At 40.0% G+C, this 21,364-nt stretch overlaps 1 protein-coding gene across 1 annotated transcript in view; it reads left to right on the top strand.

Annotated features, from left to right (window-relative positions):
- LOC309684773 (maltase-glucoamylase-like) overlaps nt 1–21,364 on the top strand; it is a gene marked incomplete at both ends in the record, with an annotated part of 37,014 nt that overhangs the window by 8,695 nt on the left and 6,955 nt on the right. Inside the window, 16 exons of the mRNA XM_082500639.1 lie at nt 1,462–1,632; nt 3,858–4,007; nt 5,775–5,987; nt 6,549–6,703; nt 8,492–8,660; nt 11,217–11,313; nt 11,416–11,528; nt 11,707–11,832; nt 12,333–12,461; nt 12,589–12,696; nt 13,105–13,167; nt 13,534–13,668; nt 14,766–14,850; nt 15,856–15,994; nt 20,591–20,724; nt 21,320–21,354. Of these exons, the coding sequence (XP_082356765.1) occupies nt 1,462–1,632; nt 3,858–4,007; nt 5,775–5,987; nt 6,549–6,703; nt 8,492–8,660; nt 11,217–11,313; nt 11,416–11,528; nt 11,707–11,832; nt 12,333–12,461; nt 12,589–12,696; nt 13,105–13,167; nt 13,534–13,668; nt 14,766–14,850; nt 15,856–15,994; nt 20,591–20,724; nt 21,320–21,354 (2,022 nt within the window). The remainder of the gene's footprint in view (nt 1–1,461; nt 1,633–3,857; nt 4,008–5,774; nt 5,988–6,548; nt 6,704–8,491; nt 8,661–11,216; nt 11,314–11,415; nt 11,529–11,706; nt 11,833–12,332; nt 12,462–12,588; nt 12,697–13,104; nt 13,168–13,533; nt 13,669–14,765; nt 14,851–15,855; nt 15,995–20,590; nt 20,725–21,319; nt 21,355–21,364) is intronic.

The raw sequence follows: 21,364 nt of genomic DNA, 5'->3' as shown, positions 1-21,364 counted from the left end.
ATGGAGTATACAATAGACAATATGCAATATACAACATACAATATATAATATACAACGTATAATATACAATGTATAATATATAATATATAATATATTTTATGATAAAGATATAATATATAATAATAATTGTATATTACTATATGATATTATGCATCATTATATAATATGTATTATGTATTTATAATATATACTTATTTAATATAATTATGTTAAATATAATTTTAATTATATATTTATAATTAGATACAATATATAATATATACTATATATTGTACAATATTGTATATATACTATTGCATATTGTATATTATACATATAGAATGTGTATAATATTATATATGTATAATATTATATATGTATAATATACAATACACAATAGACAATATATAATATATAATATACATTATACATTATAAAATACATAACATATAACACAACATATAACATATAACATATAATATAATACATAATACATAATACATAACATATAACACATAACGTATAACACATAACGTATAACACATAACGTATAACACATAACGTATAACATATAACATATAATATAATACATAATACATAATACATAACGTATAACACATAACGTATAACACATAACGTATAACACATAACGTATAACATATAACATATAATATAATACATAATACATAATACATAATACTACATAATATATAATATATAATATATAATATATAATATATAATATATAATATACATTATACAATATACAATACATAACATATAACACATAGCATATAACATATAATATAATACATAATACATAATACAACATAATATATAATATATAATATAAAATTTTATATTATATATTATATAATATAAAATATATAATATAAAATATATAATATAAAATATATAGTATATAATATAAAATATATAATATAAAATATATAATATAAAATATAAAATATATAATATAAAATATATAATATAAAATATATAATATATAATATAAAATATATAATATAAAATATATAATATAAAATATAAAATATATAATATATAATATAAAATATATAATATAAAATATAAAATATAAAATATAAAATATAAAATATAAAATATAAAATATATAATATATAATATATAATATATAATATACATTATACAATATATAATATAAAATATACATTATACAATATACAATACATAACATATAACATATATATAATATAATACATTACATAATACATAATGCATAATACATAATACTATATAGTACACTATATAATATATAATATATAATAATATAGAATATAGAATATATAACATAGAATATATAACATAGAATATATAATATAGAATATAATATTATATGACATATACATAAAATAGAAAAAAATAGAAAAAAAAAAAGTTGCTTGCCACCCGAAATCAGGAGACATTTTGGCCGCTCAATGCAACTCTGTCGTCGTTCCTCAGAACGTTCTGCAAATGAACGTCACGAACAACAACTACACCGACCCGAACAACCTGATGTTTGAAGAAGTCAAAATCTTGGGATTGCCCCAGGAACCGGCGTCCGTCACTGTGTTGCACAACAACGCTGTGCAAAATTCTTCTCTTAACATCACCTATAATCCTGCGGATAAGGTAAATAAAAATCCAAAACCTTTGCCCACGAAACCGAGCTGTGTGGCGAGGTAGACGCGCCGGAGGGGAGGGATGCCACCCAGAGGGACCTGGACAGGCTGGAGAGGTGGGCCCGTGCCAACCTCCTGAAGTTCAACCAGGCCAAGTGCGAGGTCTTCCGTCTGGGGAGGGGGGGACAATCCCAAGCACAACTCCAGGCTGGGCGGGAGAGCAGCCCTGAGGAGAAGGACCTGGGGGTGTTGATCGATGGATGAGAAGCTCAACCTGAGCCGGCAATGTTGGCCAGAAGGTCAACCGTATCCAGAAGAAACGTGGCCGACAGGTCAAAGGGAGTGATTCTGCCCCTCTGCTCCGCTCTCGTGAGACCTCCACCTGGAGTACTGCCTCCAGCTCTGGAGTCTCCAACGTAGGAAAGACATGGACCTGCTGGAGCGGGGCCAGAGGAGAACCACGAGGATGACCAGAGGCCTGGAGCACTTCTCCTATGAGGAGAGGCTGAGAGAGTTGGGGGGGGGGGGGGGGGTTCAGCCCGGAGAAGAGAAGGCTCCGGGGAGACCTCAGAGCCCCTTCCAGTGCCTAAAGGGGCTCCAGGAGAACTGGAAAGGGACTTTTTACAAGGGCGTGGGGTGAGAGGATGTGGGGGAACGGCTTCAAACCGGAAGAGGGGAGATGGAGATGAGATGTTAGGAAGGAATTTTTGACTGCGAGGGCAGTCAGCCCCCGGCGCAGGTCGCCCCGAGAAGCTGTGGTTGCCCCATCCCTGGAGGGGTTCAAGGTCGGGTTGGACGGAGCTTGGAGCAACCTGGGCTGTGGGGGAGGGGGCCCTGCCCGGGGCGGGGGGGTGGAACTGGGTGGTCTTCAAGGTCCATTCTGACCTAAACCGTTGTGTGAGGCTGTGAAAAGGGGAAGGTGCCACCTGTGTTTTAGCTATGGTCAAGGAGAGGGTTCCGTAGGATGGTAAATGCCACAGTATGTGCGATGTATTTTACTAAAAACGACCGTTGTGTTATATCCCATCAGAGTAACATTGTCATCATTATTATTAGAATATGTTAAAAATTGTGTGGGTCTCCCGCTTTGCCCTCAGACGTTGCCTGTGGCGCGTTTTAATTTGGCACTGATTTATGCGGTTACCTCCAATTTATGAAGGGAGGAACAGCTTTCGGCTTTCGCAGCTGATATTGTAGGAGGGGAAAGAACGTTCGTAGTATTATTATTACTATTATTACTATTATTATTATTATTATTATTATTATCATTATTACTATTATTATTAATATTATTATTATAATATTATTAATATTACTATATTATTATTAATAATATTATTAGTAATATTATTATTGTAATATTATTATTAATATTTATTATTATTAATAATATTATTATATTAATATTTTTATATTATTGTTAATAATATTATTAGTAATATTATTAGAATATTATTATTAATATTTTATTATTATCATTAATATATTATTATAATATTATTATTAACATTATTACTATATTATTAATATTATTATATTACTATAATAATATTACTAATAATATTATTATATTATTAATACATTATTAATAATATATCATTATTATAATATTATTATTATATTATTATTATATTATTAATATTATTATTATATTATTAATATTATTAATATTATTATATTACTATTAATAATATTATTAATAATAATATTATAATATTATTATTAATACATTATTAATAATATATCATTATTATAATACTGTTAATATATTATTAATATTATTAATATTATTATAATATTATTATATTATTATTAATATTATTATAATATCATTATTAATATTATTATATTACTATTAATAACATTATTAATATTATTATAATATTATTATTAATACATTATTATTATTATTATTATTATTATTATTATTATTATTATTATTATTATTATTATTATTATTATTATTATTATTATTATTAATTTATTTTTAACCACTTACATTTGAATTTAAAAACAAGGAAAGAGCTGCGCGCTTACCTCCTCCCCACCCCCCGCGGGATTTGCGGCATCAGATCTCCTGCGCCGGAATTACGGAGGCGCGAATTTGTTAAAAAAAAAAAAAAAAAAAAAAAAAAAAAAGGGGGGGTGGGGGGGGGAGGTTTGGCCCGAGTTGCCAAGTTTTGAATTCTCCGAAAAGCTGAAATTTAATAACGGTTTGTCGCGTGCTATTTGTAGGTTGCTCTCGTGCAAGGGCTCCAGCTGGAACTGGGACAATCGTACTCGTTGAGGTGGACTCTACGAATCAGCACCGACGAAAAATACGATTGTCATCCCGGTCCGAACGCGTCCAAGGAAAAATGCGAACAGCTGGGCTGTGTCTGGGCCGTAAGCAAAAAAAAAACCAAAAAAAACCAAAATTTCCAACCCAAATTGGGAAAAAGCGTGTTAAGAATGCCGACTTTATTTTTTTTGTATTGTGTTTTTTTTTTTTTTTCCCAACAAAAAGAAACGGTCTCATTTGCCCTTCCGTCCGGAGACCTAAAAGTAGAAGCAGTTTGTTGAAACGAGAATCGTTTTCAACAACTTCCGGTCTTCCGAAGGATGTGAGAAATAGGGGGAAAGAGCTGGTATTTTTTTTTTTTTTTTTTAAAAGGTGGTAACGAATAATATTAGGATTATAAAAAAATCAAATATTGGTGAGGAACGATTAAAAAAAAAAAAAAAAAACAAAACCCACCAAATATCCGTTAGGAATAAAGATGAGGTGTAGGTTCATTTTTACAAACAGAGAGGCAAAAAATCGGTGTCATTCCGAGGTGGGACGATGACGCGGTAACCAACATCAACGCGTCCCACTTCAGAAGAATTGATACGCAATTAGCGAAGAAACGGCAAGTTACTCCCTTTGCCAGCGGGAGATATCCGCAATTCCCAACGGGAAAGAGAATTTGTAGAAGCGAAGAAACGTCAAAGCTGATGGAGAGCTCTCGCCAGATATCGCTCAGGAATTTTAGGCACATCCTCCTGAAGGTGTCCCAAATAGGCTGAGATCATTGAGACGTCAAGGTCTATTTTTATTTTATTTTATTTTTTTATTTTATTTTATTTTATTTTTTTATTTTATTTTATATTTTATTTTATTTTTTTATTTTATTTTATTTTATTTTATTTTATTTTATTTTATTTTATTTTTTATTTTATTTTATTTTATTTTATTTTATTTTATTTTATTTTATTTTTTTATTTTATTTTATATTTTATTTTATTTTATTATTTTATTTTATTATTTTATTTTATTTTATTTTATTTTATTTTTTATTTTATTTTTTATTTTATTTTTTTATTTTATTTTATTTTATTTTATTTTTTTATTTTATTTTATTTTATTTTATTTTATTTTATTTTATTTTTTATTTTATTTTATATTTTATTTTATTTTATTATTTTATTTTATTATTTTATTTTATTTTATTTTATTTTATTTTTTATTTTATTTTTTTATTTTATTTTATTTATTTTATTTTATTTTATTTTTTTATTTTATTTTATTTTATTTTATTTTATTTTATTTTATTTTATTTTATTATTTTATTTATTTTATTTTATTTTTTTATATTATTTTATTTTATTTATTTTATTATTTTATTTTATTTTATTTTATTATTTTATTTTATTTTATTTATTTTATTTTATTATTTTATTTTATTTTATTTTATTTTATTTTATTTTATTTTATTTTATTTTATTATTTTATTTTATTTATTTTATTTATTTTATTTTATTATTTTATTTTATTTTATTTTATTTTATTTTACTTTATTTTATTTTTTTTTTGGTAGGATCGAGGTGAATGCCACAGATGGAGGGTACGTTAAATCATCGTCACTTTGTCACGAGACAGACAGGACCGAACAACCTCGAAATAAGCAGTTATGTTTAAAATAGCCTCGAGCTTGGTGGGTTCAGCACTGCTTCTTTATTGTTTAATAACAGCATGAAGTTGTGGCCAAAATTCTACAGGGAGGAGTCAGCCGGTTAAAAAAAAAAAAGGAGTTTTGGAATTCTTGCTTCTAAAGAAATTAATAAAAAAAATTAATAAAAAAAAAGGGGGCGATTGAATAATTAATTCCCTCCTCATGTGTCCATCCGTAGGAAGATACCTCCGCTTCCGGCGCTCCGTACTGCTACTACAACACCACCGACAACGGTTATTCCGTTACCGATGTGAAATACACGTCATCGGGTGTGACGGCCAACCTCACCCTCAAGAAGACCAACCTCAGAACCTACGAGAAATCGACGTTACCCATCAGTACCCTTCGCCTGGAGGTGAGATATCACAACCACCATCTGCTGCAATTCAAGGTAAGGTGGAATTGCGGAATTTTTATCGTTGGGCTTGTTCGAAATAACGTTATTTCCCGGAATACCGTTTCTAGATCATTTTGTGTTGGGTGGATCGCTCGTCCAAAATTTTCTCCTCGTAACCAAATAGCTTTTATTACTCTTAGTCTTGAATCAACGCACAGCGATTTATATGATAGAGAAAATCGGAAGAGAAATCTATTAAAGCTGGCTAAAAATTCAACCGAAAACGTGCAATGCGTTTACCGTGCATAAAAACGCACCGAAATCAATATGTTTAAATAATTAAAGGAGTCATTCCCGGTCCTAAATAAAACCTCAGGGCTCTTTATTTCCCAACCCCCAACATTTTGAAGGAATTTGAGAAATACGTCTGGAAAGAAAGCGCTTATCTCAGCAAATTCACTGATGCGTTTCAAGTAATTCAGTAAATCGGTAAAAATCAAACGATTCTCTGCCCCCGACTCGGAGCTGCTATTTTTACCCGGAATGTTTGAAATGTAACTTGCTAATTTATGTGTATTCCACGTACACCGAAATGAATTAATTTTCCATGCATAGATTTATGATTATGCAAATGAAAGATACGAGGTGCCGGTACCGCTAAATCTCCCCAAGTCCCCCGAAAGCACATCCTCGGGTCAACTTTACAACGTGGTGGTTCAAAAGAAACCCTTCGGCATCCAGGTGCGACGCAGAAGCACGGGGACGGTGATGTAAGCCACGCTCATTTCCTCGCGTTTTTTTTTTTTATTATTATTTTGTTTTACTGATTCCATTTTTTAATTGAATTTTTCGGTTTGTTTCTTCATCTCAGCTTGTTAATGAATTTTTTCTTTTATCTTTTACACTTAATTTAATTTCTTTTTTTTTCTTTTCATTATTCCCTCCCCTCCCCTTTTTCTTTCTTCTCTTCCACCTTTTCCTTTCCCTTCTTTTCCTCCTGAAACATTTTATCGTCCAGACTGCTCTAAAATTTTCCTCTCCGTCCCATTAAACGACTCCATCTGTCCAATACTAAATTCCTGCGGCGGTCTCTTGACCTTTACATAAATATGAGGATATTAACCCAGAGGAAGGATGACGACGGTCATCCTCGACAAGACCTTATTTTTTATTTTTTGTTTTGTTTTCCCCCAAATTGGCTGGGGTGTTTTCCTGCCGCCTCGTACTTCGATACCGGTTAAAAGTCCTCCGCGGCGTTGTCCTGGTTTGAGTGACACGGGATTAATTATTCTTTCAGTAATTCTACTTTTCGGTAAGGACTGTTCCAGCGCTAGGGAAAATTGCACTTTTCGAGGACTCCAGTGTCCGAATTTTTAAAATACTTACTTTCTGGCCAGCTGTGCTGTGCGGGTCTCAAGGTCTCAGCGTTTTCGAGCTCGCCGGGGGCGGGGATGAGGAGGAGGAGCGAGACCCCAACACTTGACCCAAGTTGGTTAGTTCATACCACCAACGTCACATTGACTATAAATTAGAAAATTTGCTGCCAAGTTCTCTCTCGCCCGTGACGGCCGCCATCCTGAGAACTTCGTGCCCCCCCGTACCGGAGCCCTGAGACCTTCCTTTCCTCCCGAAGCCGAAGCGCTGACAGTGTCCCACATTTGCCGTCCGCTGCTGGGAGCGCACTGCTCCCTACGGATAGAACGGGCCGAGGATAATCTTTGCGTATTCTGTATCGGTGTCGGGATGAATATCGGTTCTTTAGCGCTGTTGACATTAATCATTCTGTTAAATCGGTTTATATTTTCAACCTTCAGGTTTCCTTGCCTTTTCCCCATTTCTTTTCCCGGGTGGGGAGGGGTCATCGGGTGAAAGAATAATTGTCTAAACCACAAGAAACCGTTGTGGGTTCTTCAAACCAAACCGATCACCTTCGAGCGCAAAGCTCTAGACCTTTCCAAACACCGGTTTTGGTGCAGTTCCCGTGTATTTGGGAGGCACAACAATTTTCTACACTTTGGAATATTTTCCTTAGCATTGTTTGTAAGTTTTGTGTGTCTGTCTGCTTGTGTTTTTTTGGTTTTTTTTTGGTTTTTTTTTTTTTTTTGTCTCGCTCTTTTTGATTGCGGTGTGTTCTGTTTTATTTAGTTTTTTTGTTTGTTTGTTTTTGTTTCCCCCCCCATTCTTTAAAGTAATCCAAATTTCATTGCAAGTTGAGTTCCTTTTTGCCAACCGGAATAAGTTATTCGTTCCATAATTCAGCCTCCCGTGCCTACAGCCGTCATTGGAAGAACGCTATCAGATTCTGACTCAATTTCTAACAGAAAACGAAAAAAACCCGATTTGCACCTAATGTTTCAGCGTAATCTGCAAAAATACCCCCATGTTAAACTCTGAAAAAAAACTCCTGATGTTGTTTAAGTTTTCTTGATAACCGTAACAGCTTTATTCGAAATTTTGTGAGTATTGAGAATTTTGGAGAAAAAAAGAGAAAGGGTTGACCGCCAGCTCTGCCCGGCGCTCCAATTCTTGCCGTTTTGGTTTGTTTTCCTCTGTTTCAGTTGGGATTCTCAGCTACCGACTTTCACCTTCAGCGACCTGTTCATTCAGATTTCTACCCGTTTGCCATCCCAATATTTGTACGGATTTGGGGAAACTGAGCACCTGACGTTTCGACATGACATGAACTGGCACACTTGGGGAATGTTCTCCAGGGATCAGCCTCCTGGAGTAAGTTGGGGGGAGGGGGGGAGGGAAGAAAATCCCGATTTTGCCTTTTTTTTTTTTTTTTTTTTTTTTTTCCCCTCCTGGAATTTCTGCTTTTTGCTTTCTATCGACCCGTCTTGATTGGCTATGGAGATACCCAATCCTGCGCAGATGGGCTGGGGCAACCCCTGCTACCCGTAAAGGCTGGGTGGAGAAGGGATGGAGAACATCCCCTAGGAGAAGGACCTGGAGGTGTTGGTGGGTGAGAAGCTCACCGTCAGCCGACGATGTGCGCTGGTGGCCCAGAAAGCCACCGCCATCCTGGGCTGCATCAGAAGAATTGTGGCCAGCAGGGCGAGGTGGGGGGAGGGGGGATATTGTGCCCCTCTGCTGCGCTCTGCTCTGGGGAGACCCTCCCCCGAAGTGCCGCCTCCGGCTCAGGAGGTCCCCACAGCAGAAGGACACGGAGCTGTCGGAGCGGGACCAGAGGAGGCCCCGGAGATGCTGGGAGGGCTGGAGCCCCTCTGCTGGGAGGACAGGCTGGGAGAGGTGTGGGGGGGTCAGCCTGGAGAAGAGAAGGCTCCGGGGAGACCTCAGAACCCCTTCCAGTGCCTAAAGGGGCTCCAGGAGAGCTGGGGAGGGACTCTGGATCAGGGAGGGGAGCCGTGGGACGAGGGGGAACGGTTTGACACTGAAAGATGGGAGATTGAGATGAGATATCGGGAAGGAATTCTTGGCTGTGAGGGCGGTGAGACCCTGGAACAGGTTGCCCAGAGAGGTGGTAGATGCTCCATCCCTGGAGGTGGTCAAGGCCAGGTTGGACGGGGCTTGGACCAACCTGGGCTGGGGGGAGGTGGCCCTGCCCGGGGCAGGGGAGTGGCACTGGATGTCCCTACATGACTAGAAGTGTCTCTTCCAACCCAAACTATTCTATGATTCTGTGATCTTTCCTCCTGGGTCAGACCTAGGCAAAGTTCTCCAACTTTGGGATTCCAGAAGGACTTACAGAGTCAAATGAAAAAATTTTACCTTTCAGCACACCCCCGTATCGGGTTGGTTGTTTTTTTTTTTTTTTTCCGCAGAACACAAATATTGGCAATTTGCAAAGGATCGGTCACGCAATAGTGGTGCCTTATTATAGCTACAAGTTGAAAACTTGAAACATTTCGAGTAAATGAAAAAGGAGAGAAAGTCACCGACTTGTCCTGATGATAAAGACTACTGGGAAATATTTGAAAAGAAGAGAAAGTCTTCTCCTAGGGAAGCGATGTCATATTCGCAGTTTTGAAACCTAAACCTATGTTTCCTTCCCTCCCTGCCTTACGCAATCGGGAACCGATTGACCAGTTTGAAGCTGAAAATCGTCGCTCCTGGTCAACGTTTACCGTTGGATGTCCAATAGGCAACGTTCTTTGTTGCATAGCGGACAGTTGCGTCTCGGAGCGTTTATGAACCTTCTTGTTTTTAATGGATAATTTATTGGTAGACGCAAATAACCGACTGGTTGCGATGTCTTTCCAATAGAAAGACATCTAACGGGCTGACAGATGGAGCTCAGAGAGTTGTGGTTAGTGGCGCAGAGTCTGGTTGGAGGTCAGTAACGAGGGGTGTCCCTCAGGGGTCAGTACTGGGTCTGAGCCTGTTCAATATATTCATCGATGATGAAGCCATAGAGTGTACCATCAGTGAGTTGGCTGATGACACAACACTGGGAGGGGTGGCTGACACGCCGGAAGGCTGTGCCACCATTCAGCGTGACCTGGCCAGGCTGGAGAGTTGGGCGGAGAGGAACCTCATGAAGTTCAACAAGGGCGAGTGGGGGGTACTGCATCTGGGGAGGAATAACCCCCTCCACCAGTAGAGGTTGGGGGTTGACCTGCTGGAGAGCAGCTCTGTGGAAAGGGACCTGGGAGTCCTGGTGGCCAACAGGATGCCCACGAGCCAGCAGTGTGCCCTGGTGGCCAAGGCGGCCAACGGCCTCCTGGGGGGCATCAAGCAGAGCGTGGCCAGCAGGTGGAGGGAGGTCATCCTCCCCCTCTGCTCTGCCCCGGGGAGGCCACATCTGGAGCGCTGTGTCCAGTTTGGGGCACTCTGGGTCAAGAAGGAGAGGGAACTGCTGGAGAGGGTCCAGCAAAGGGCTACGGAGATGATGAGGGGATTGGAACATCTCTCCTATGAGGAAGGACTGAGGGACGTGGGGGCTTTTTAGTCTGGAGAAGAGAAGATTGAGGGGGGATCTTATCAACGCTGATCAATCCCCAAAGGGCGGGTGCCGGGGAGGTGGGACCAGTCTTTTTCCAGTGGTGCCCAGTGACGGGACAAGAGGGAACGGGCACAAACGCGACCATGGGAAGTTCCATCTCAACCTGAGGAGGGACTTCTCTCCCGTGCGGGCGGCAGAGCACTGGGGGAGTCTCCCACTCCGGAGCCGTTCCAAACCCGCCTGGACGTGTCCTGCGCCACTGCTGGAGGTGCCCCTGCTCTGGCGGGGGGTGGGATTGGGGGAGCTCCAGAGGGCCCTTCCAGCCCTGACCAGTCCGGAATTCTGGGATTCTGTCAAATACTTAATTTCTTTCGCAGTACAAGTTGAATTCCTACGGTTTCCAGCCGTTCTACATGGGTCTGGAAGAAGATGGCAATGCCCACGGAGTTCTCTTGCTTAACAGCAACGCAATGGGTAAAAAAAAAAAAAAAAAAAAGAGAAAATTCACTGTATTTTCTCAACGTGTTTTACTTCAACGGTCGGTTTTTGCCTTCACGCACCGCCTGTGTTTTTCAGATGTGACCTTCCAGCCCACGCCCGCCCTGACCTATCGCACAACTGGGGGAATTCTGGACTTTTACATGGTTTTGGGTCCAACACCGGAGCTCGTCGTGCAGGAATACACCGGGGTACGATTCTCCTATTGCAAATTCAAAGTGTTTGGGTAGCGGTGTTTTTTTTTTGTTTTGTTTTTTTGGTTTTTTTCTTTCTTGGTTGGTTGTTCGGTGTGCTGTGCTTTTTGAAACTTTCAAAATTTGTTTTTGTTTCGTTTCGTTCTGCTTTCATTATTTGCGTTTTCATTTTTAGCTGGTCGGGCGACCAGTCATGCCACCCTACTGGGCGCTGGGATTCCAGTTATGCCGCTACGGATATGAAAATGACACCGAAATCGCCAATTTGGTGGACGACATGCGAGCGGCCATGATACCCTATGTACGTTGAGAGTCATTAAAGCGTGCGACGGCGCTCGGATTTCTGGCTTCGGGGTGTTGCCTAATTTAAAACAGTAAAAGAAACGCTGTGATTAACGCCATCGTTCAACTTTCCCACGCGCTTTACGAGGAAAGAAAGCAACTTTGTGATTTCCGTGATTTATTCGCACTATACGTTGCCCTGTGCTGAGAAAGCTATTTTTTGGCGTGGGTTGTTTTTGGAAAAGTTGCAAAAGCTTTAGACCTAAGCAAATTATACCTCGATTAGGCATGGCTTTCGTTTTACAGCTAATTAACCTCAAATTGTTTCCGTACGGAGCGACTGGTTCCGTTGTTGCTGGACGGAGTGCAGTAACGTGTACGCAGACAATGTGTATATCGACATATATTTATACATACGGACATATGGACGATGTCACTCAGGAAATAACTAAAAAAAAAGCACTTTCTTTTCTTTTTATTTATTTTATCTTATTTTATTTTTTTTGGTGTGAACTGTAGGACGTCCAGTATGCAGATATTGATTACATGGAACGGCAACTGGACTTCACCCTGAACCCACGTTTCGCTGGATTACCGGCTCTAATTGATAAAATCCGAAGTGAAGGAATGAGGTTTATCCTCATCTTGGTGAGTGTTGGATTCCGCTTTTAAATTACAGCATCTCATTGCAGAACACGGAATGCATTGAAACGACATTTCTGCATTTATTTGCTTTTTCGACGTGGAAGTAAAATTGCATCCCCTTTAATCTTAGGATCCAGCCATATCTGGTAACGAAACCGATTACCTCGCCTTCACGAGAGGTTTGGAGAAGGATGTCTTCATAAAATGGCCCGACACCAATGACATTATCTATGCAAAGGTACCGTTCTTAAAAAGCCGATTATTTTATCCAAATAAGCATCATGCCAGGTTAGACGTTGGGGAGAAGACTTCAAACAACCCGTCCGTTCCCATATTTGGTTGACGCGTTGAGTGCTACAAATGGAAATGTCTTCAGTTTGCGTTGCCGTCGGAATACGCAGCAGCGAAGCTTTATCGCTGTTAATACTTATTTTTTTTTTTTTAAAAAAAAAAAATTCTTTCTGCCAGAACATCTAAAAACTGTAGCGAACCCATGAATTATTTAAGAACCCATTCCAACATTTTAGCAGTGCGTTACTTTCAGTCCGGGGTCTCTTTCTTTCTTTCTTTCTTTTTATTATTATTTAAAAAAAAAAAAAAAATCCGGTTGAATTTGATTCTTTTAAAATCTCCTTCCTCCTACCAGGTCTGGCCGGATCTTCCCAACGTAGAAGTTAATGACACGCTGGACTGGGACACCCAGGTGAAGGTAAATGTTGCTATTTTTGGGGGGATTGACACACGTAGAGAGGAAGCAGCAAATCCGTTACGGATTGTAGCAGTGAACCGGTTGATAAACGTCAACCTGAGAAGTCGCATGCAGAAAGTAACCATTTTTTTTTTTTTTCCCCACCAGAACATCGAAAAAAAAAAAAAAAAAACAACCCCTAAGTAACATCAGTGTGAGTTGCAGAAAGCGTAGAGCCTTTCTGCCAGAACATCTAAAAACTGTAGCGAACCCATGAATTATTTAAGAACCCATTCCAACATTTTAGCAGTGCGTTACTTTCAGTCCGGGGTCTCTTTCTTTCTTTCTTTCTTTTTATTTTTATTATTATTTCTACCGCTTTTCCAGCTCTACCGAGCGCACGTAGCTTTTCCAGATTTCTTCCGCAATTCCACAACCGAATGGTGGACGAGAGAAATCGCTGAAGTCTACAACAATCCGCACAACGCATCGAGAAGCTTGAAGTTTGATGGCCTGTGGATCGTAAGCGTTAAAAAAAAAAAAAAAAAAAAAAAGAGATTTTTCTGCAGCTTTGCAGCCTCAGGTTGCTTCTCAGCACCTCAAAACCCACCGATGTTCTGACGCCGCCGAGGGAGGAGGGATGCGGGCGCTTAACGCTAAATATCAGGAACCGTCCGCTGAAATTGAAAAATCCTTCTTGTCAACGTTATTTCTTCTTTTATTTTGCCTGTCGACAAACGTTCCTTTCTCGGATCCTCGGTATTTACTTTTGACCCACCTGATGGCTCTTTTGCAGTGGTGGTGTTCTTCTAAAACTTCCTAAAGTCTTTTTTTTTTTTGTCCTCCCCCCCTTCCCCCTCCACGAGAGACCATTATTTATACCATTCTTACTTCCGTGAGGCAAAACGAGATTTGGCTCGCTTCTTAAATGAAGTGGACTTGCAACGGCTGTAGAATCTCTTAAAAACTAATATATTCCTAGCGAACCCCCCAAAACATCTAGAAACCCAGCAAAATATTTGTTTGGTTTTGGTTTCCCCCCCCCCCCCCTCCCCCGCCCCCGTACGCCAGCTCTGGTGTACTGCTGCAACCAGAAGACCACGGGCACCGAGGACAGGAGCCGCCGTTACGAAATTCAGAGATTTTAGTAATTTGCAGATCTGTAGCTCTGTTGTCTTTATCGGTTTCAATTTTACACAAAGGAAAACAAAAAAAAAACCAAAAAAAAAACCCCAAAAAACCAACCCCCCTTCCCTTTGCGGGAAATATGACCGATAAATAAGAAGTTCTTAAACCTGAAGCCTCTGCTTACAGTTAATCTCTCTGAATTTGATGCTTTACCCTCTGGGAAATGAGATAATCCCAACCTCTCTACGAAGGGAATTGCTCACGGGAAAAATTTCTCTGTTGAACCGTTGTTTTATACTGGTTTTAAAAAAAAAAAAAAAAAAAAAAAAAAAAGTCAACGCAACGGGCGGTTCTGAAAAAATCTGAGGATTTTTCCTGTTTGTTCCATTTACTCGGTCAGTGAGGGGCACGAGCTAAAATAGCCGAGAGGAACTAATTTCTCCGAATTTAAGAGAAATTCCTTCACGCGGCATTCTGCTTTGGGCTTTCAGGACATGAACGAACCTTCAAGCTTTGTTCACGGCTCCGTCAGCGGCTGTAGAAACCAAGAGCTGAACTTTCCACCGTACGTACCCCGTAAGTCTGACGGCTGCTGTAAACAATTTCGATATTTTGGGTCGCTCTGGTTCGTATAGAACTTCTTGTACGCTACGTGTGGCGTAACTGCCTGAAATTTGGTAGCCCCAAGAGAAAGTCACCCAACTCTCGGAGACGATCAACGCTCTTAACTTCCGTCTCTGTTGGGGAGAACAATGACCTCGTGGCACTTCTGAAAATTAAGATTTTTTAATTTTTTTTAATTTTTTTTGGGGGGGGGCTGGATTTTGGTATCTATTTTCTACAGGGAATTTACTTCGCGCGCGGTCAAGGATGTGGCTTTCAGGGTTTGGCATAATTTTGCCCCATGAAAAATGTAATTAATGACTACACCTCGCAAAAATCTCCTTGTGCCGCCTCTGATTAGACGTAATTATTCGTAAAATTCGGAGGCCTCATTTGAGGAATGGTCTTGAAATACTCCCCTCTTCTTAGCAGGGCTTTACTTGAGTGCTGGTGTAGAGTAGTCCTAATTGGCCGTAACTCACTAATGCTTTATTGGAATACTTCTGCTGCTTCCTCACGTGTTTAAATATCATTTCTCAGAGTATTCAGAAACGGACTTTCGCCCCCAAAGTTTTCTATGTGGCCGATACGGTGGTATTTACGAAGGTTTGCAATATTTTCTGCGTTAGGATGTATTCTTTTACTCTTTGATCCTGGAAGAGCGGCTCTAACTGAGTTACTGCTGCTTTTGAGGACTCGGATACTTACACAGGATGAGGAATTTCAGAACTTCCGGAATTTATCAAATCAAAATTCAGCATTTCCCAAGTCTCCGAGACCCAACCTCAGAAAACCTAAAATGACTTTTTAATGAAAAGGAAAGAAATGAGCCCCCCCCCAAAAAAAAACCCCACTTAAAAGGCAGTGAACACCAATGGAGATTATGCAAATTTGAAACCAAACCAAAAAATAACTCATTAAAATTCTTACAGGACGCGAAGTGTTAAAATCCGCGTGTCTTCACTCCCTTTCCCACAGAGTTAGGGTTCAGATCAGAGGGACTGGCTTTCAAAACGCTGTGCATGGAAGGCCAACAATACCTCCCAGATGGTTCCCCCGTCAGACACTACGATGTCCACAACCTTTACGGATGGTCACAAACAAAACCTACGCTCGAGTAAGTGGCTTTTTTTTTGGTTTTTTTTTTTTTTTTTTTTTTTTTTTTTACCCCCCCCATTCTTTCCAAAACACATTGCACATTATTAGCCAATGTCTGCGTTCGGGTGCCGAAATGTTTCGGGAGTTTATTCACCCCAAATCATTTTATTTCCTCATGATTCTTCTTTTCACCCGAAGAGCTTCAGTTCTTCGATTCAGAAAAATCTGAGTAATCCCACCCAAAAATCCCACCCCAAAAACGTGCCTTACAAAACACAACAGAGAACAGTTCTGAACGCTTTGATTGATCAATACAAAGCAATCCCAGAATCTCGGACTGGTCAGGGCTGGAAGGGCCCTCTGGAGCTCCCCCAATCCCACCCCCCGCCAGAGCAGGGGCACCTCCAGCAGTGGCACAGGACACGTCCAGGCGGGTTTGGAATGGCTCCAGAGGGGGAGACTCCACAACCTCTCTGGGCAGCTGTGTCAGTGCTGTGCCACCCCCAAAGGAAAGAAGTTCCTCCTCATGTTAAGATGGAACTTCCCATGGTCGCGTTTGTGCCCGTTCCCTCTTGTCCCGTCACTGGGCACCACTGGTCCCACCTCCCCGGCACCCGCCCTTTGGGGATTGATCAGCGTTGATAAGATCCCCCCTCAATCTTCTCTTCTCCAGACTAAAAAGCCCCCACGTCCCTCAGTCCTTCCTCATAGGAGAGATGTTCCAATCCCCTCATCATCTCCGTAGCCCTTTGCTGGACCCTCTCCAGCAGTTCCCTCTCCTTCTTGACCCGGGGAACCCCGAACTGGACACAGCGCTCCAGATGAGGCCTCCCTGGGGCAGAGCAGAGGGGGAGGATGACCTCCCTCCACCTGCTGGCCACGCTCTGCTTGATGCCCCCCAGGAGGCCGTTGGCCGCCTTGGCCACCAGGGCACACTGCTGGCTCGTGGGCATCCTGTTGGCCACCAGGACTCCCAGGTCCCTTTCCACAGAGCTGCTCTCCAGAGCTGCTCTCCATCTCCAGGGATGACCTCCCTCCACCTGCTGGCCACGCTCTGCTTGATGCCCCCCAGGATGCCGTTGGCCGCCTTGGCCACCAGGGCACACTGCTGGCTCGTGGGCATCCTATTGGCCACCAGGATTCCCAGGTCCCTTTCCACAGAGCTGCTCTCCAGAGCTGCTCTCCATCTCCAGGGATGACCTCCCTCCACCTGCTGGCCATGCTCTACTTGATGGCCCCCAGGATGCTGTTGGCCGCTTTGGCCACCAGGGCACACTGCTGGCTCGTGGGCATCCTGTTGGCCACCAGGACTCCCAGGTCCCTTTCCACAGAGCTGCTCTCCAGCAGGTCAACCCCCAACCTCTACTGGTGGAGGGGGTTATTCCTCCCCAGATGCAGTACCCCCCACTCGCCCTTGTTGAGCCGATTATTAGTCGACGATAATCTCAAGCGCTCAGACTAATTCGAGCACCCGGAAAATTTTTGTTGCCACCCATTTCTCTGCTCCTATGGTTTATTTCTGAGGTCGATCTTCTTTCGGCCTTCCCTCAAGGGAGGGAAAATGAATATAGATTTTAAAACGTAGGTCACAGTACAGACATTCTTAAGTGAACATCATTAAGATTAATAAAATGGTGCTGAAAAGGGAAAACTGACTTCTGAAACGTCAATCGGCTGCCTAGGTTTTCCTCCCAAGAAATTGTTTTCTCAGTTCCAAGACAAATTTTATGACGTATTTCCTACCGAATCGTATTGTAGCCGATTTTTCATAACTTCTGATGCAACGATAATTAACCAATGGTGCATTTCTGGTTTAACGAGCAAGAAAGGAACTGCTTTCCTTTGTAGATCTCCGCCACATTACCCCCCCCGGTAACATTTCTATTCCATTAAAAGAAGGGTTTATCCGAGGGGATGTTACATTCAGCAGCGTGCCGTTGCGTCACTTGGAGTCGAGACATTCACAGTATTGCTGACAAGACAGGAAGGAAATATTCTTATTCTTATTCTTATTCTTATTCTTATTCTTATTCTTATTCTTATTCTTATTCTTATTCTTATTCTTAATCTTAATCTTAATCTTAATCTTAATCTTATTCTTAATCTTATTCTTATTCTTATTCTTAATCTTAATCTTAATCTTAATCTTAATCTTAATCTTATTCTTATTCTTATTCTTATTCTTATTCTTATTCTTATTCTTATTCTTATTCTTATTCTTAATCTTAATCTTAATCTTAATCTTAATCTTAATCTTAATCTTATTCTTAATCTTAATCTTATTCTTAATCTTATTCTTAATCTTATTCTTATTCTTATTCTTATTCTTATTCTTATTCTTAATCTTATTCTTATTCTTATTCTTATTCTTATTCTTATTCTTATTCTTAATCTTAATCTTAATCTTAATCTTAATCTTAATCTTATTCTTAATCTTAATCTTAATCTTAATCTTAATCTTAATCTTATTCTTAATCTTATTCTTAATCTTAATCTTATTCTTATTCTTAATCTTAATCTTAATCTTATTCTTATTCTTATTCTCATTCTCATTCTCATTATCATTATTTTTCTTATTATTATTATTATTATTATTTTAATTATCATTATTTTAATTATTATTCTAATTATTATTTTTAATTATTATTTTAATTTTATTTTTCTTATTATCATTATTATTTTTATTATTATTGTTATTATTATTTATTTTTATTTTTATTTTTATTTTTATTTTTATTTTTATTTTTATTTTTATTTTTATTTTTATTTTTATTATTATTTATTAGCCAAATCTAAAGGAATTTTTTTATTGTAAGTAGGCAGCAATTGAACACGAAGGGGAATATTATCATTGGCTCTGAACATTCGCCCTGTTAAGAAAGATTTTCTTCTGTTTTAAAAGAAACTTTATTATATTGGATAGTATCGTATATCACACTATTTTAACATTATATACCATCATATATGATATCATTATAACACGATCCTTTGCCTTACCTCCCTTATCTCAGGATAATAAAATGCGGAGAAATAAAAGAGAGCGGAAGACATCTTCGTTATCTCGGAAGAAATTCTTGCGCTCCATTAGTCTAGTTTCTAGTAATTACGCTCCGTTAGTCTGGTTGTATACTTTGCAATAATTACACATTTTTTTTTGTTCAACAGCCTTTCGGCAACCCACGCGATGCTGACAGGTCTAATATTCGCAGTCGTTGTGTTTCTCCCTCCCTAATTATCGTTTTGGTCTGAATTGCCTTAGGATCATTTTTTTTTTTTTCACCGTTGCTGCAAATTTTCCGCTCTTGCGGTCACAGACCAACACGCCCTCGACCGGATCACGTAACCCTTAAAACCTGTGAGTGGGGCGACACTTCTCTTCTCCCATAAAGTCGTTAACCTTAACCGGAAATCCTTAATTTCGCCCCTCCCTGCTTTGCCAGGTCGTTTTCTAACTGCGAGGCGGTTGACGCTTAATTTCTGCAGAGGGAATCATAAAATCGCAGAATCGCATACTTCTCACGGTTGGAAGGGACCTTTGAGATCAACAAGTCCAACCGTCAACCCGACACTGCCAAACCCACCACTGACCCGTGTCCCTCAGCACCACGTCCGCCCCTCTGTTAAACGCCTCCAGAGATGGTGACACTACCACTCCTCTGGGCGGCCTGTGCCAGCGCTTGACAACCCTTTCCGGGAAGAACTTTTTTCTGATGAACCTTCTCTGATGTAACCTGAGGCCATTTCCTCTCCTCCTATCACTTGTTCCTTGGGAGAAGAGACCAACCCCCCCCCTCGCTACCCCCTCCTTTCAGGGAGTTGTAGAGAGCGAGAAGGTCTCCCCTCAGCCTCCCCTTCTCCAGGCTGAAGAACCCCAGTTCCCTCAGCAGCTCCTCATCAGACTTCTCCTCCAGACCCCTCACCGGCTTCGTTGCCCTTCTCTGGACACGCTCCAACACCTCAATGTCTTTCTTGTAGTGAGGGGCCCAAAAACTCAACACAGCACTCGAGGTGGGGTCTCACCGGTGCCGAGTACAGGGGGACGATCACTGCCCAAGTCCTGCTGGCCACACTATTTCTGATACAAGCCAGGATGCTGTGGGCCTTCTTGGCCACCTGGGCACACTGTGGGCTCATATTTAGCCGTCTGTCCACCGACACCCCCAGGTCCTTTTCCGCCACTCTTCCCCACGCCTCTAAAATCTGTGGGGTTGGTGTGCCCCAAGTGCAGGACCCATCACTTGGCCTTGTTGAACCTCGGTCCATCCATCCGGACTGTCCAGATCCCTCTGCAGAGCTATCCTACCCTCAAGCAGGTCGACACTCCCACCCAACTTGGTGTCGTCTGCGAACTTACGGAGGTTGCGCTCCATCCCCTCATCCAGGTCGTGGATAAAGGTATTCAGGAGAACCGGCCCCATGTGTGGGTCATAGAGAATTCCAATAAAACCCACATCTCGGTTGGCTTTACGGCTGCTTGTGCTCACACGGACAGCACAGCAGCGCTTTCCTGCAGAGATATAAACCGTTAATTTTTAATTTTGGAGTCGCGTGTAAGACCTTTCACGGTGATCTTAGTTCTCATCCCGTTGGTTTCTACTCCCACATGCAATCCCAGCGCTTTGCGGAATCTCACAAAGGAGCGAGGGATCGTCGTCACCCGTTCGACCTATCCCAGCAGCGGAAAATGGTCGGGACATTGGTTGGGGGACAACACGGCGGCCTGGCATCAGCTTGATAAATCCATCATCGGTACGCCGACGCAACCTATGACCAATTTAGTCCACGGTTCTTCTCGGTTTCCTCCCTGATAACGGTCTACTCAGTTGAGCAATCGGAATTTACAGCCAATTTCTTCTTGACCTCTTTTTTTTTTTTCTCCTTATCACCCCTTAAGAAAGTCTTCTACCGGAATTGGGTTTGATTGCGTGGGTTTGAGCACCGCGTTGTCCTCAAATTCATCCCCCGTCGTTTTCCCATCATCCTCTCCCCCGGTGCCTGAAATCTGCCGCTTTGCTTCTTAAGAACCACCTTTCCTGGGGGAATTCTGGAAATTCTTTGTTTTTTCTCATTCCGCTTTGCCCAATCTACATAACCCTCACCATAAAGTGCAGTGGTTATTATTGAATTATTATTATTATTATTATTATTATTATTATTATTATTATTATTATTACTATTATTATAACATTATTATTATTTTATTATTATTACTATTATTTCATTATTATTATTATTATTTTATTATTATTATTACTATTATTTCATTATTATTATTATTTTATTATTATTATTATTATTATTACTATTATTATTTTATTATTATTATTATTATTTTTCCTTGCAGGTATGATGGAGTTCAGTCTCTTCGGAATATCTTATGTAAGCTCCC

This window comes from Vanellus vanellus (genome assembly GCF_965231255.1).
Source record: "Vanellus vanellus genome assembly, contig: HAP1_SCAFFOLD_187, whole genome shotgun sequence".
In the NCBI taxonomy this organism is placed as follows: domain Eukaryota; kingdom Metazoa; phylum Chordata; class Aves; order Charadriiformes; family Charadriidae; genus Vanellus; species Vanellus vanellus.
The sequence above is the reverse complement of the archived record's forward strand: the minus strand, read 5'-3'. Positions and strand labels throughout refer to the sequence as shown.